Genomic DNA, 15,089 nt, shown 5'->3' with positions numbered 1-15,089 from the left:
GCACTTCAGGAGCTCAGTAACCATATAAAAGCTTTGAAAAGGACAGCTCGTATTCCATTGTGTAAGCCAGGTAGGGTTTTAGTTAGTTATCTGAAAGAACATTCTGAAATGTATGCATCTTTCAAGATCCACGGGCCACATTGCAGTGTCCTTCATTCATCCCCAGGGACCTCATCTCTGGGCCGTGCAACACTTTCTTTGTGGACAAAAGTAAAACTCATACCTTACAGACACCCTGTGTCAGTTCTCGCGGTGCCCTTCCCACTCCCTGGCCACAGGACCATGCTCCTCAAGTCTGGGAAGCCTCTTGTAATCCAATCATTGCTCTAAAGGTGAGTGGCATTCAGTGCCCTTTGTGTTTGCTTCATTCAGAGACCTGATTTCTGAATCCTTAGAGAAGTAGGACCAGCCAGTAACACTTCTCATTAGGGCCTCTGGAAGCAAGGCAAACCTCGGCTGATGGGTGAATTTTCAGGAGGGAGGGAGGGAAGGAGGAAGAGGAAGAAGAAAGAGAAAGAGAGAGAGGAACCTATAATGAGCACCTCCTCTGCTGATCAGCCAACTTTGGGGACAAAAGAAGGAAGGAGGGAGGGAGGAAGGGAGGGGGAACCAGCAAAACAAAACATTTTCCAGCTCTGTCTCGGGCCCCCATGACAATGGGTTCGCGCTGGAAAGGAAATGCGCATCCGGACCTTGCCAGTTGCTCTTAGATACTCTTACTTGTGGTCAGCCCAGACGCGGCTGCATTTTGATATCATCACATTCTTTTCTGGGCCAGATCCAAGCAGCCGTTTATAATTAAAACCTTTCTAGAAAGAATGTTCAGGCATTCTGCTCCCCTGCCACCCACCCTCCTTGATTACAAGTCCTGCTTCCCTTCGCTGGCCTTCCCGAGTCTACAGGGCATATGCAATCAGTCGGACTGAAGATGGACAGAAGACGTTTTTATAGGGCCACAAATGTTTCTTGTTGGCCTAAGTGAGCTGCTCGTGGAAGATAAATTGCCTTGGTGTGTGTGTGTGTGTGTGTGTGTATGCGCATGTGTGTGCGTGTGTGTGCGCGCTATAATGTGTGCTTGCACTCACAGGCAGCTATGTGCCCACCACGGAGACCGATGTGTGTGTACCTGGAATGCCAGGCTGTGATGCCAAAGGGAGCCGATGGGGAGGGGTGTGGGCTGGGATGGTATGAGGTAGCTGATCTCGTCCCAGGACCCTGTGCCTGGACAACAAGCTTGCCCTCCCATTGGGAACCGTGGTCAAGGAACTTGTAAAACACACAGATGGAATGGAAATGGCCCTTAGTGGCTGAACCCAGAGATGTGTCAGCCTCACCCCTGTCTCCTCTGGTTGCTCTCTCCAATAAACACGTGTGTAGGGGGCTATGGAAAGCACACGGAAGCATTGAGAGGTCCTTGAAGTTACACTTCAGGAATAGCCCTGGGTTTTATTTTGTGACTGGAAAAAAAGAGATATGTTTGTTTGCTCATTAATTTCCCTCCTTCCCTGCTTCCTTACCTTTTCTTGGCAGTGGGTAGAATGTTATTTAAAAAAGACACAGATCAGCTTCATAAAGAAAAATCATTCAGCGAAATACAGCTTGGACTCATTTGCCGGTATTTATCGTTGCTAAGTGAGGGGCATCTGCAGGGCACTCGCTGCCACCTCTTGGTGATTGAGGGGGAGTTGCCCTTGTTGGCACCAAGGGACAGGGAAGCACTAGTTTCTTTAAGCCTTTGAGAAACCGCCCCCCTACCCCATGTCTTAAAATGAACCTGGAGAATATTCAATGTGCCATAGGCAGAGCAGCTTGATAATCATTTCAATTTCAAATATAATGTTTTCCTTCAAATATCTTGTAAGCAAATGCTTACAGGGTGAATGCCACCCCAGAAAGCCAACATTCTCTGAGCAGTGTTTAAAAGCCTGCTCTTCCACAGTTGAGTGTGTCGTTCTCGTGGGCGCGCTCTTCTATGGTTTTTATGAAAGCTTTGATTTTATGTATCTCCCATTTCCGTCGGATTGTGGGCAAATGATAGACCTAGCCCAGTGCCTGGCACACAGTGGGCGTCCAATAAATATTTGTTGAATGCATAACTAAGTGGGATGTGATAATCCCGACTATTATTTTCGTCTTGGCGTGAAACATGCAGGAATAGACTTGAGGCAGACAAGTCATTTCCCTGAACAGTACAAGCTCATTATCGGAGAGATGGCGATCTGGGGCAGAGCTTGCCTCTGTCAGGCCCCATTTGCTCCTAATTAAAGGTAGAGACGTGTTTGCAGCACGGTGGGGGTAATTATGGCGGCCCACTCCTCAACAGCTTCTCCACTTTCCATGCCACCTTTTTTCCCTAGAGGGAAATATATACATATATTTCTATATACATATATATATATATGTCGAGGTGGAATGCGGTGCGCGCATTCCTGTGTTACTGGGTGCTTGCTTTTCTGTGTGGTTGCTGTGTTTAGCGGCAGGCAGGGTGTGGAAGGGAAAGCTCCTTTGACAGGCTTTTTACAGCCCAACTGTCTGCACAGTTTGCTCTCTGTCGCTGGCTCTGCTGAACCTGGTTCCGCAACAGGACCATCTTCCCAGACAGAAGACCACCTGCAGCAGCCCTGGGAAAGCCTTCCTTCTTTCCCTTCTTCATTCCACCAAGAGGACGTTGCTGTCTTGTGTGGCCAGGCACGGTGCTAGGGCAGTGGATTTAACAGCAAAACCCAGCCTGGTCCCTACTCCCCCTGAAGTTTATCATCTGGGGACAGTGACAGATAATGAAGCCATAATCTTGCTAAAAATCACGTATCTACAAACAGCTGCATAACAAAGGGGGCCAATAGTTGTGCTGGGACTGGCTGTTTGACCATGGGAGCTGGGTGAGAGCCGGGGATCTGACTATCTAAAGGGAGGGTGGCACCTTCCAGGCAGGAGTAGTAACCAAGGGCCCCCGTGTCTGGAGAGAGCCTACTCCTTCCTATAGCCTAAAAAGCACATCTGTGTGGCCTGCCAGAGGCTGATGTGAAGGGAGGGATGGGCAGGTAGCCCTGGTAAAGGCTCTGGCCATCGTGTCCTAAATGTTGGAAAGAGTTTAGGGGGTTTGTTTTCATTTTGATTGCTAGGCTTTTTTTTTTTAAGAGAAGTTTCAGGTTTTTAAAAAGATATACAATAGATAACACAAAGAGTTCCCATATGTCCCCTTCTCTACACTGAAGGGTTTTACTCAAAGATGAAGGCCTAGGAGCAGGGAGAGGAGAGATGTTGACCTTATCAGATGGGTGTTTGGGAAGTGCTGAGTCTTACTGCAGTCAACCATTGAGCTTCCCGACCATTTTTACCATCTACTCCCCACTTCACCACAGTTCAGACAGGGCAAACCTGGTGAATGCTGAATCTCTCTCTCTCTCTCTCTCTCTCTCTCTCTCTCTCTCTCTCTCTCTCTGTCTGTCTGTCTGTCTATTCTTGTCAACTTTTCTAAGTTCTTCCCTTTCTGCCTCTCCTCTGGACCAGGAAGACACGACATAATACTTCTACACTTCACTCCTGCTCTGGGTTAAGTATGAAGGGCACACCTTCCTGAATCTTCTCCCTTGCTTGGGAAGGAGAGTGAGCTAGGGAACAGGCTCTGGAGACAGAATGCCTGCCTTCACCTCTGACTCCATTCCTCACCAGCTAGTGAGCGTGGGCAAGTGACGCCTCTGCCTCCTGTTTAGCCTCCGAAGGCTCTTCTGACAACTGCGCCAACACAGTACAAAGCATGGAAGACTGGCACCTATTGAGTGCTCCACTGATGTTGACTGTTATATATAACAAGACATCTAGGATGTATTGTTAAAGCAAAAAAAAGAAGCAAGAAACAAGATAGAAAAGCTTGGATCCTAACAAAGGGCTTGTCTACATGTGTTCATATAAATGTTTAGGGCATGTCTAAAGATAGGTGAGAAACTCCCCATGCTGGTGACATCTGAGGGACAGAGCAGGAGAGAGGCAGACAGGTGACTCTTTTTCACCTAGTATCTTTCTGGTGCAGGTTTGTTTTTTAACCATGGAGCTCCATTACTTTCATAGTAACACAATTCCAAAGACGAGTTGAGCAAGTCCGACAGTACCCTTCAATGAACCGTTTTGAATAATCATGATTTCAATAGACTCTTTTCTCACTTCAAGTCCCCCTCCCCCTTCCGCCCCGTTAACTTTGGAGACCTTGGGTAAAAAAATCAAACTTTTCTTAGGGTAAAGAAGCAGGTACCTAACGTCCCGAGAGCTGTACAGTTTTCATTTATTTTGCTTCTACTATATTCGGATGCAGGGTTGTTGTTTGGGTTGGTTGGTTGCTAGCCACAGTTCTAAAATTCTTAGGCTTATCCTCCATCTCTCTATCTCCTTACGCAGAGTTGTCTGGAATGCTGTTCTCCCACCAAGTGTAAACAATGCATTTGGCTCATGTGTTGCTGGCTTCTTTGCGCTTTTAAGCATTGCTTAAATTTTTTATAATGAACATTTTTATCAAAACAATGAAATCATCTCTAGGACTTGAGAGGAGGAGCGTTAGCTTACTCGTCTGTCTAGTAGTACGTGCAACACCCAGCAATGGACCCTTTGCCAGGCCCTCGGGAAGCGTGACAGCAGGGTTATCATTCAGTGGGTCAGGAGCTACTGAGGAGCTGCTGTTGCCCTGGACAGAGAAGGCAAGGGGTCTCGGTGGCTACAGAATTGTGTTAGTCTGGGTAGACTAGAGAAACAAATTCATAGACAATCATCTGTATATAAGAAAGAGGTTTATATATAAGAACAGCCCAGTCCATAAGTCCAATATTAGCCCATATGTCTGAGACCAATCTATAAAGTCCTTTTTAGACTCACAAGGTACATGCAATGATGCCAAATGCAGGACAATCACAGGACCGTGGGTGCAAAATCTTTTGGATCCAGAAGGCCATCCTAGCACTGGCAGGTGTCTCCACATGGCTCCTCCAGTTCCCAGGACACAGGGTCTATCAGTGTACTGACATCTGTCTTGTCAGTAGTGTCTCAGCAAGTGAGCAGAGAGTCTCTCCTGCCTCCAAGGAGGAAAAACCAGATTTCCCAGAATTCACAGGAGAAGACCATGCATGCCCACACAGAGGCCTCATTGTCTATACAACGATTGACAAGCTAGACTCCACCTCTTCACTCCCAATCCTCAAATTGACACCAGATTATATAACGACCACAAGAATCCAGATGTAGAAAATGTTCTTATATCTGTCATTGCCCCCTCCCCCCTTTATTTTTTACAAGTCGAGGCCCATTATGTTTAACTTAAACGTTTTGAATCATTGGATTGGTATTTATCGATAGTTTACCCTTAACCGGCTGGGGAACATCAACATTGCACAGCGTTACGGCCTCGTTGTTGGCATCATGATTGAAATGCATCCCTCTTTCTCCACCATCACTGCCCAGCACTCTTCATTGATCAAACAGGAACGTCAACCAGGAGAGAATGCGGAGTCCCTTGGCCAAAAATCCATGAAGCCCCTGTGAGCTTGCCAGTTAGACGCTCATCTCCGCACAATGCCCCCCTCGGGACACAACCCTAATTGCCGCTGTAGAAGACCACACCAGCACCAGCACCGTGCTGAAGAAACTGGGACGAAAGGAGTTAGCAAGTGATTCTTGAGATGAGGGTTACAACCTAGATCAGGGGATCAAACCTGGCCCACGGCCTTATGTTGTGCCCAGGGACTAAGGGTTTTTAAAATAATTTTTAAATGGCTGGTTGAAAGAAAAACAGAAATAATACAGTTCGTAACATGTGACAATTTTATGATATATTCTTTGGACTCCTAATTGCAAGGTCAGTAGTTTAAAAAAAAGCATGCGTATTTGTTTGTCAGTGTATATGACTGCTTATATACCACAATATGGAGCCCTGGTGGTGTGGTGGTTATGTCTTGGGCTGCAATCTGTTTGGTTGGCTGTTCAAAACCACCAGCAGCTCCGAGGGAGAAAAACTGGACCTTCTACTCCTATTAGGAATTGCAGTCTCAGAAACCCATAGGGATCACTCTGAGTCAGCACTGACTCAAAGGCAATGAGTTTAGAATCTGAGATATAATGGCAGGGTTGAATGGTTGTAACAGCAACCGTACAGCATGCAACAATTTAAGTACTTACTTCTGGTGTCTTAACAGAATCGCTTATAACCCTATTTTAGCATTGGAGGGTAGTTACAGTTGACACCTGGGAGAGCTAGAACTTAAGAGGCCCCCCTTCATTTTCTTGGTCTCATGCATTTTGTGTTAGAAACAGATTTGGGCTATTAATGTAACCTACCCACTAAAGAAGGTGAGGAAGTTCAGTACTCTAGATCTTTCCACTTTCCTCACCAAGTCAAAAAAAAAAAAAAGTAGCAGTGTGAGATCTATCAGATAATCAGAAGGACCATGAGAAATACCATGGCAACCAAGGGCCAACTTAACCAACTCACTGCCATCAAGTCAACCTATAGGACAAAGTAGACCCGTTCTTTAAGGTTTGCAAGACTGCCCATCTTTCTGAGAGCGGCCTCATCGTTCTCTCTTGGAGTGGCTGGTGGGTTTGAACTACTGACATAAAGCCTAATGCTTAAACTTATGCTCCACCGGGGCTCCTTTAAAAATAGCTAGGGCCTCTAAAAACTGGATTATTAATTCTAATTTGAAGCCCTCGAATAAGATCAGTACTCTTTCTGAAACTCAAAATGTGAAATCATGTCTTCATTGCATTAGAGAAATCTTGTGAAATTGGAAAATCTGCATTTATTGTAATGAAACGTTTCTATTGTGGTCAATATATGTGTAACATAACATTTGCCATTCCAACAACTTTCACATGCACAAGTGGGCAGGATTACTTGTGCTCATCATGTGCTCAACCAGTTTTCTCATCGCCTTGATAGAAGCTCAGTGTCCCACATGCTTTATGTGACAGGCAAAATCTTTTATTCTTGTGACTTTTACAAAAACACACTACTCCATCACATGGAAGTTGATGGTCCCCTTTGTTCCATGGTGTTCTCATATTAAAATGTTTGGTTTGGACTTGCATTCAGTACAAGTCACCATCTGATGTGATATTCATCATGTCACCATCATATCACCATTAGCTGGTCGGAAATACCTCAGACTAGAAGGCCTAAATCTGATCATATGTATGATCATGCGCTCTGGCATTTGAATGAACATTTATGGCTGACTCTCTTGCTCCTCTCTGCCTCAATATGAAAGAAAATATGAAACCAACACAAAAGCTTTCTCCTCCCCATAAAATAATGCTGACAACAATACTATAAAGCAGTGTGCAGTTGGAAATATGAGTCATTTTGATTCAAAACCCCGAACGTGTCCATGACTGACCTCAGTGGTTGTTTCTTCTGTTTTGTTCTGTTTCAGAGGTTGAAGGCTGCGCTGACTCACCACCCCGCTGCCATGTCCAATGGGAATATGAACACCATGGGACACATGATGGAAATGATGGGCTCCCGGCAGGACCAGACGCCACACCATCACATGCACTCGCACCCGCATCAGCACCAGACCCTCCCACCCCATCACCCCTACCCACACCAGCACCAGCACCCCGCACACCATCCACATGCTCAACCTCATCACCAGCAGAACCACCCCCACCATCACTCCCACTCCCACCTGCATGCACACCCGGCGCACCACCAGACCTCGCCACACCCACCCCTGCACAGCGGCAACCAAGCACAGGTAGACCCTTTTAATGCTCTCTTTCCTCCTCTGGTTAACAGTGTAGGCTATAAAGCCTGGAGGGTTTGGGGGGGGAGGGCAGAGGGGCAAGGCATTCGGATCAATAAACCCAGTGTTCTAGCTGGCGCTCTGGGGGAGCACTATTCATTCCCCGGGAGGTAATGGTTACATGATCACATGGTCTATAACTCATCCATTCAATCTCAGGCTCAGTCTTTAGGGGCAAATATGAATGTCCAGCCATCCAAAATCCATGTTTCCATTGAGTTAGCCCCTCAGGAGGGTTAGCCCTTCAGGAGGGTTAGCCCTTCAGGAGAGGTCAAGAAGAATTAAAGCTAGGGAAGAAAGATGGTGGGGGTAGGGGAAGGGGTGGAATGAGAAGAGTAAGTGAATCCTAAGCCTGGTTCTAGCTTTGGGGTTTTATAACATCATAGTGATTCTGTGTTATCACCTGTAGATAACCTGTTTCATCCAGTGGGCAATAGTCTGAGGAACACAGATGTGAAAAGCCTAACAAGTAGCAATTCAAGGCCGAGCAAAAGGCTTATATTGGATGCTAGGGCAAAACCTGTAAATGGTGTGGGGAGGTGACTCATCCCACCCAGTGTGAAATGCGTTGGAGGGAACAGAGAGCCAAGGTCTGTAGATGATCAGTTCAAGAATAAGGCCAAATCCCAGTGGGGCAGTAGCTGGAAAGTAAGCCAGCAGTTAGACTAAACTCAAAGAGGGTTGGGGGGCCAGACAGACGTGATGTCACCCAGCCTATGTACCCAACTGTGCTGGGAGCATGGCTAGCCCCAGACACTTTGGATCCTTAGGATGACCTCCACTGACCCCTCCACCCTTCCCGCTCTGCCCAGTTCTGACCAGTGAAGACACAACGAAGCTGGAAGCTTGGGGCCAACAAAAAACATTTATTCACCGTCTCCCCGGCCTTCTGCCTCTGGAGACAAGATTTCGCAACCAATTAGCTTTGGAGCTCTTTAAGTTCCCCATGCAGACAACCACCTGCGTCCACAAATGGGGATCCACAAAGCAACTTACTCATGTGAAGTGAACGCCCATTTGGCACATTAGCAGCACCGTGTGTGATGCATAGCGATACAAGCTTCAGAGGGAAGAAGCGTTCTTTCCTCTCCCGCTCTCCTGGCTGTGTGACCATGGATAGTTAAGGGACCCCTCAAAGGCTCTTAGGTTTGCCCATCTGCCAGACATGGGCAATAATCGAACGGCTTTGCAGCAGCTAGGAGTATTTATTAAACAAGAGCATCTATGAAGACCTCAGCTCTGTTTTCAATACACTGATCACAGTTTCTTCCTGAGAGAATTAATATGGTAGAAGTTTAGTAACTTGTTTAGAAATAAAATGCTATCCAGAGCACCTTTTGAGTCCCATAGCCAGTCAGATGCTCTCCTGGGACATGTGTTTAGAAAGGAAAAAAGAAAAGTTACAAGGTCAAAGATAAGGTGATCCAGTTCAGATTAGTATTTATTTTGGAGGACAAGCAGGAACATCAAGTTTGGGTTGCTATTGTGGGTAAGTTATGTCACGGACAAGCATAACAGTTCTTTGAACATAAAAACCATTCAAACCATTCATTAGCTAATTCCCCATTAGCTAATTGCCCTCTGTTTCAAGGCAGTAAGTGGCCAATTGTATAAGCAATTAGTTAATTGCTATTATAATTAGCTACATGAGCAGTTCCTTTTTTATTCCCTTACTAAAAAGAAGCAGTCTAGGTTGGTCTTATTAAAGTTTAAACAAAATCATTTCGCCACCCTTCTAAAATAAACCCTTACATGACAGGAAACGGGTTGCTGGGATCGGGTCACCTACTTAGCGGCAGTATTAGTAGAACCGCAGCCTAGAGGCTTCTTGGAGCCTTGAGAACTCCGCCACTCTTACTTGTGAGGGTGAGGGTTCAAAGTCTGGGGTTCAGCTTGTAGCTAACAGAATTTTTTTTTTGGGGGGGGGTAACCAATTCATACATTCTACCCTGAATCTGAAATTTCCACATTGCTTACTCCATGTTTTATTTTTAATAGTTTTGTTGGCATGTAATTCACATGCTATGTGATTTAATAGATCAAGCATATGGAGAAGCATTGTATAATCATTACCACAATCAGTTTCAGACCGTTTTCTTCTTGCTTCCACACATTGTTGATAGCTCCCCATCTTCACCCCACCCTCACCCCCAGCCTCCCCTGCCATGCCTAGGTCCTTATGAAAGGCAGATAAAGACTGGGGACGGCAGGGTAGGAGATTACAGCTTTGAGAGGTCCTTGTAAGGGAGATTTAGAATCCAGTTTGGCTACTTTAATATCTGCCTTATTACTGGCAATACGAGATCGCCCACTTCACAAAAAGAAAAAGAAACGGCTAAAACAGCTGCGTACTTCTCCAGTCCCGGGCCATGCTTTTGTTTGGCAGTGTTAGCTCCGAGCAAAGCATCTGAAACGGCCAGGGCTAAACCTTTGCCAGTAACAGGGATCACGTCTTCACCAGCCACTCTGGTGAGCAAGACCTCAGACAACTCACGTGGTCCTCCGTCTGTGATCGGGAGCGTGGCCCACGATCGCCAATAACACTGCTGCGGAGCACGCTTTCGCTTTCCCTAAAACGACGGAGACACAGTCCAGCCTCCCTCCCCATCTTGTTCTCCTGCGGTCAGTCACCGAAGGCTCGCTGGGCTCCGGGTTGAGATAGCGCACCGCCAGTCCGCTGACATCAGGCGCAATGACAGGCTTTCTGATTGATTTCCATCAGAGGACTGGAACGGAGGGGAAAGGGCTGCCGGGCTCCATCCAGTTTTGAAACTTTTTTTCCTGTTATTTCGGCAGGTGAAATGTCTCTTGTAAAACAACTTTATAGGTATGACAGCTATAAAGCTGAATGAGAAATGGGAAAGGAAGAAAAAGAAATGGGCACCTTGATTGCGAATGGAGAAAGGGGCAGAGTGAAGGGCGTTTAGGAAAGCCTTATGCTGGTGTCTAGACGAATAAAGAGACAGTCTTGGCAGTTTCACAAGGGGCCGTGCGTCTGACGGGGGGGGGGGGGGGGGGGCAGACCTGTGACTGTGGGGGTCTCCTTAGAGGTCGCTGAGCTCTGTGCAGACCTTACCCGGGGCTTAGAGGCACTGTTAGCATCCTTAATAAAATGCTCTGCCGCTCCTTCTAATGGGAGTAGATGGAGATGCGCCTCCCTCTCTCACATAGCGTGGGTAGCTGCCCAGGGTCCACTCCGAGGGTCCACTGCTTCCAAGAGCCCGTTTCCAATCACCTTGGGGCTCAGGCAACTTCCTGCCCGAGGCCGCACTGTGAGAAGCAGACCGAACACGTCGGAGTTCGCAGGCCCAGCAGTCCTCTGCTTCCAGAGCTGTCACTCAGTGAAAGTAGGCTGACTGGTGCTCCGCACTGCACACGTTGTTATGATAGGCGTCTCGGTGTCCGCGATATCCCCAAGGAGAGCCTCGGGACCATGCTTTTAACTGTTCAGAATGAACGGCGCCACCAGCCTGCCCAGTTGAGGGACCTTTCCTTCGTAGTGGGACCAGTGAAAGAAACAATCTGAGCAGGTCTGCCTAAGCCTTCCCATAAATTGTTTCTCTACCTTGCCAGAAGGTCACAGAAGATCCTAAAATCAAAACAAAACCAACAGACAAATCCACTGGTGGAATCGATTCAGACTCATAGCGACCCTAAAAATAAAAATATTAATATAATAACAATCATGAGAATAGAGTTCAGTGATGCGGCATGCCCCGGCCCACCCCCCCGGGAGAATGAGTTCATTGTTTCCTTCATTCTTAGCGAACACGTTTGCAGTGTTTAGGAAAGCAGTTGACTGTGTGTTTTGCATTTTAACACTGGCTTGGGTTTCTTCCCTCCCACAACATTCCCCCCCCCCCCCCCCGCCCCCACCTCTCCTCCCTTCCCCCTGGGTCCCAGCAGGTTTCACCAGCCACCCAGCAGATGCAGCCCACCCAGACAATACAGCCGCCCCAGCCCACCGGGGGACGCCGGCGGAGGGTGGTGGATGAAGACCCGGATGAGAGGCGGCGGAAGTTTCTGGAACGGAACCGCGCGGCTGCCACCCGCTGCAGACAGAAGAGGAAGGTCTGGGTGATGTCACTGGAAAAGAAAGCAGAGGAACTCACCCAGACAAACATGCAGCTTCAGGTGCAGGCCTCGGTCTCTGTCCTCTCCCTCAAAGGCCCCTTGTGCGGCGGGCATGCCCTGGCCCCTCGGGCGTTGGCTGACCCACGCAAGAGAAGGGCGCCTTATTCATTCTGAGACGCTCTGCAAAACCAAACCAAGCCCTTCTGGTTTAAATCAGGCTCTGCGGAGGGCAAGGTCTGTTTCAGCAAGCTGGGGGGTCCCAGTCCGGGCAGTTCTGTACCGTGTCTAACCTCTTCAGTCCTCAGTCTCCTGAAGCAGAAGTAATAACCTTAGGGAGGTGTGTGCGTGGGGGTGGGGGGCAATGAGCCCACTTCTGCAGAGCCTTTAGCACAGTGCCTGGTCCAGGGTCAGTCCTTAACCGAAAGGCAGCCAGGTAGAGTCAACAAGTGAGGAGGCAGCCCCGGCTTCTGTGGGATTCTCTTGTTGTGCGGTGGAGGAAATGGGATTCTCTTGCTGTGCAGTGGAGGAAAGGAGGGTTTACCAGGGTCGTTTTGCTCCGAATACAAAGCCCTGTTTTATCTGCTTTGCTCAAGTGGGTTTGGATCTGGACAGATTTGGATCTTCCCTAGTGGCTCACTGGGAACATGGTATAGTCAGGCTGCTCTGGGAGGATTTGAAAGAGCAGAGAAAATTCAAGCCCCTAGGGATTCGATTCTCATGGTCCATAGTCTGAAACCACCGGCAGCTCCTTGCGGGAAAGAGTGGCCTTTTTAGGCCCGTTAACAGTGATAGTCTTGGAAACCCACAGGGGGGTCACTATGAGTCAGCATTGTGTCTGTGGCAGTGAGTTTGAATTGGGATTCTGTCATCCCAACAATGAAGTTCGTAGCATTTGGTCTAATGGGGGTGGGGGTGGGGTGAGGCTGAGCACTCTCCACCAACAGGAAGGAGGGAACGAAATAGATCTGAGATCAAAACACATCTGGGGTTGTAGCCCAGATCTTCCAGGAGCCGAAAGAATAGCACAAGAGTGAAAGGGAGGGTGACAAAGAGTACTCACAATTGGGAGACTGGAGACCAGGGTTCTCAACCTTCCTAATGTCGTGACCCTTTCATGCAGTTCCTCATGTTGTGGTGACCCCCAACCATAAAATTATTTTCATTGCTACTTCATAACTCATTTTGCTACTGTTATGAATCGGGCGACCCCTGTGAAAGGGTCATTTAACCCCCAAAGGGGTCGCGACCCACAGGTTAAGAACCGCTGCTGTAGACCTTTATAGTTCCCGAGTCACCTTCATCCTTGCCCCCATCTGGTTCTCTGTGCTTCCTTAGAAAGAACCCCTTAAGGTGCCGTACCCCCCAAACCCTTGCGTAATCGGTCTGACATCAAGTAGTAAGCATCTTGGGCTTCCCAGGGTGAAAGTTGATAGTATCCCAGGAGAATTTGTGTCGTAGAAATAGGCTGAGCCCCATCGTGTATAAGTGTTGTTTTTCCCTACATGTGCCATTCACTTTGTGATAAACATGGGAAAGTAACTGAGAAAGATACAGCACAAGCAGGGACGAATAGGCTCCCGATTCTTCCCCATGGCTGGTGTGCTGCTTCAGGACAGGGACAGGCTGTGTCCTCATGCCTCCAGGCTGTACTCCCCACCCCCAGCACTGTCTCTGCCTGCACGCAGCATACTGGCCGGCATGGGAGCCTCTAGCTATCTACCCCCAATAGTCATTTGGTGAATGAGTTTCCTGCCACCGCAGAGCCAAGCGCGGACTCCCTGATCACTTGTCAAAACTTTGATTGAAGGGAATCAAGCCACCGTAGGATGGCTGAGATAAAAAAAAGATTTCAAAGCTCGTCATTTTCCATGTGGGCATGAACACAGTAGGATGTGAGCAGAGCATGGATACGCATGGCATGTTTAATGATCACAACTGTGTTTTGTCTGGATCTGTAGTTGAGAAACGTAATGAGGGCCTGTGACCTACAATTTGACAGACATTATTGGTCAGGGCAAGGTTAAATCCTTGTTTGAAACAGAGTTAATTTGAACAAACACGTTAAGTAAATAAAAGTTCGGGTGTATGTGGACCTGGCAGTGGTGGTTGGATGATAAGTGAAGCTTGACAATCCGTGGAATTTGCTACCAGTTTCCAGCAACGGGCTGCAGGAGGACCAGGAAGGTGTGAAGGTCTAGCCGTCCTCAGTCTTGGCACTACTGACGTTGGTTGTTGCCATTGATGCCTTTGAGTGGAATTTCTACTTAGAGCGACCCCCTGACTGAGTAGGGTTGTCTCCTTAGGGTTTCTTAGGCTGTAATGTTGGATCTTTCTGGTGGATTTGAATCAAAACACACATAGCCACTGTGTCACCAGTCCTCCAGTCCGTCTCTGTTGTCAGAGGCTACCCTGGTCATTGTGAGAGGCAGGGCCACATCCCCAGCACCTCCACACAGAAACCCACCCACTTTGACAACCACAGGACATTGTCATGTGTGCCCTGAGGCGGGGCAAAATCACTCTCAGTTGAGAACTACTGTCTTAGATGACTCATTCACCGCCATGGAGTCAATGCTGACTCACGGGACCACAGAGTACAGCAGAGGACTGCTCCTGAGAATTTCTAAGGCTGTAATTCTTTATGGGAGTAGAAAGCCCCATCTTTTTCCTAAAAAGTGTCTGGGTGTTTTGAACTGCTGACCTTGCAGTTAGCAGCCCGATGTGTAAACTATCTTAGATAAAGGAACCAGGAATAACTGGTTGGCAGATCCCAGCTGTCCACGGTCCCCAAGGGGTTAGACTCAGTGTTAACTAACATGTGCCTGCAAGAATTACTCCAGGGTAGTTATGATGGTCCTGAACACTTGAAGAAGCCATCATAGGAAATAAGGAAAAGTTGAGATGTTGGTTCACATGGAAGGGCAGACGTGCCCATAACTTGGGCATGTACTTATGCTCAGTGGCTTTTATAGAGTACAGAGGCAGGTTGACCTTCGATTAGGTCCTATGCATTGATTTTTACATGTGCTAGAGACAACTGCCCAAGGAAAGGAGTGACTAGATGCTTAGCCCCTGGAAAGTAGAAACAGAGAGAAAAAAATAGGAAAGAAAAAATAAAAGGAAAAAGGAATCCTCCTGAGTCCTTTCAGCCGTTGGTCGTTTGCGCAGTGTGTTAGCAAGGGCCAGTTTCTGAAAGGGCTAGGCTGAGGTTTTCCAGCCTCCGCGGAG

At 47.7% G+C, this 15,089-nt stretch overlaps 1 protein-coding gene across 2 annotated transcripts in view; it reads left to right on the top strand.

Annotated features, from left to right (window-relative positions):
* CREB5 (cAMP responsive element binding protein 5) overlaps window positions 1–15,089 on the top strand; it is a 491,776-nt gene that overhangs the window by 460,722 nt on the left and 15,965 nt on the right. Inside the window, exons 8-9 of one of the 2 annotated variants that reach the window (XM_075558234.1) lie at window positions 7,416–7,739; window positions 11,694–11,921. In XM_075558234.1, the coding sequence (XP_075414349.1) occupies window positions 7,416–7,739; window positions 11,694–11,921 (552 nt within the window). Of the gene's footprint in view, window positions 1–7,415; window positions 7,740–11,690; window positions 11,922–15,089 lie in introns of both variants that reach the window. The other variant, XM_075558233.1, reaches the window with a different exon arrangement.

The sequence above is a fragment of the Tenrec ecaudatus genome, chromosome 9, assembly GCF_050624435.1.
Source record: "Tenrec ecaudatus isolate mTenEca1 chromosome 9, mTenEca1.hap1, whole genome shotgun sequence".
In the NCBI taxonomy this organism is placed as follows: Eukaryota; Metazoa; Chordata; class Mammalia; order Afrosoricida; family Tenrecidae; genus Tenrec; species Tenrec ecaudatus.
Note: the sequence above shows the minus strand (reverse complement) of the source record. Positions and strands in the feature narration are given on the sequence as shown.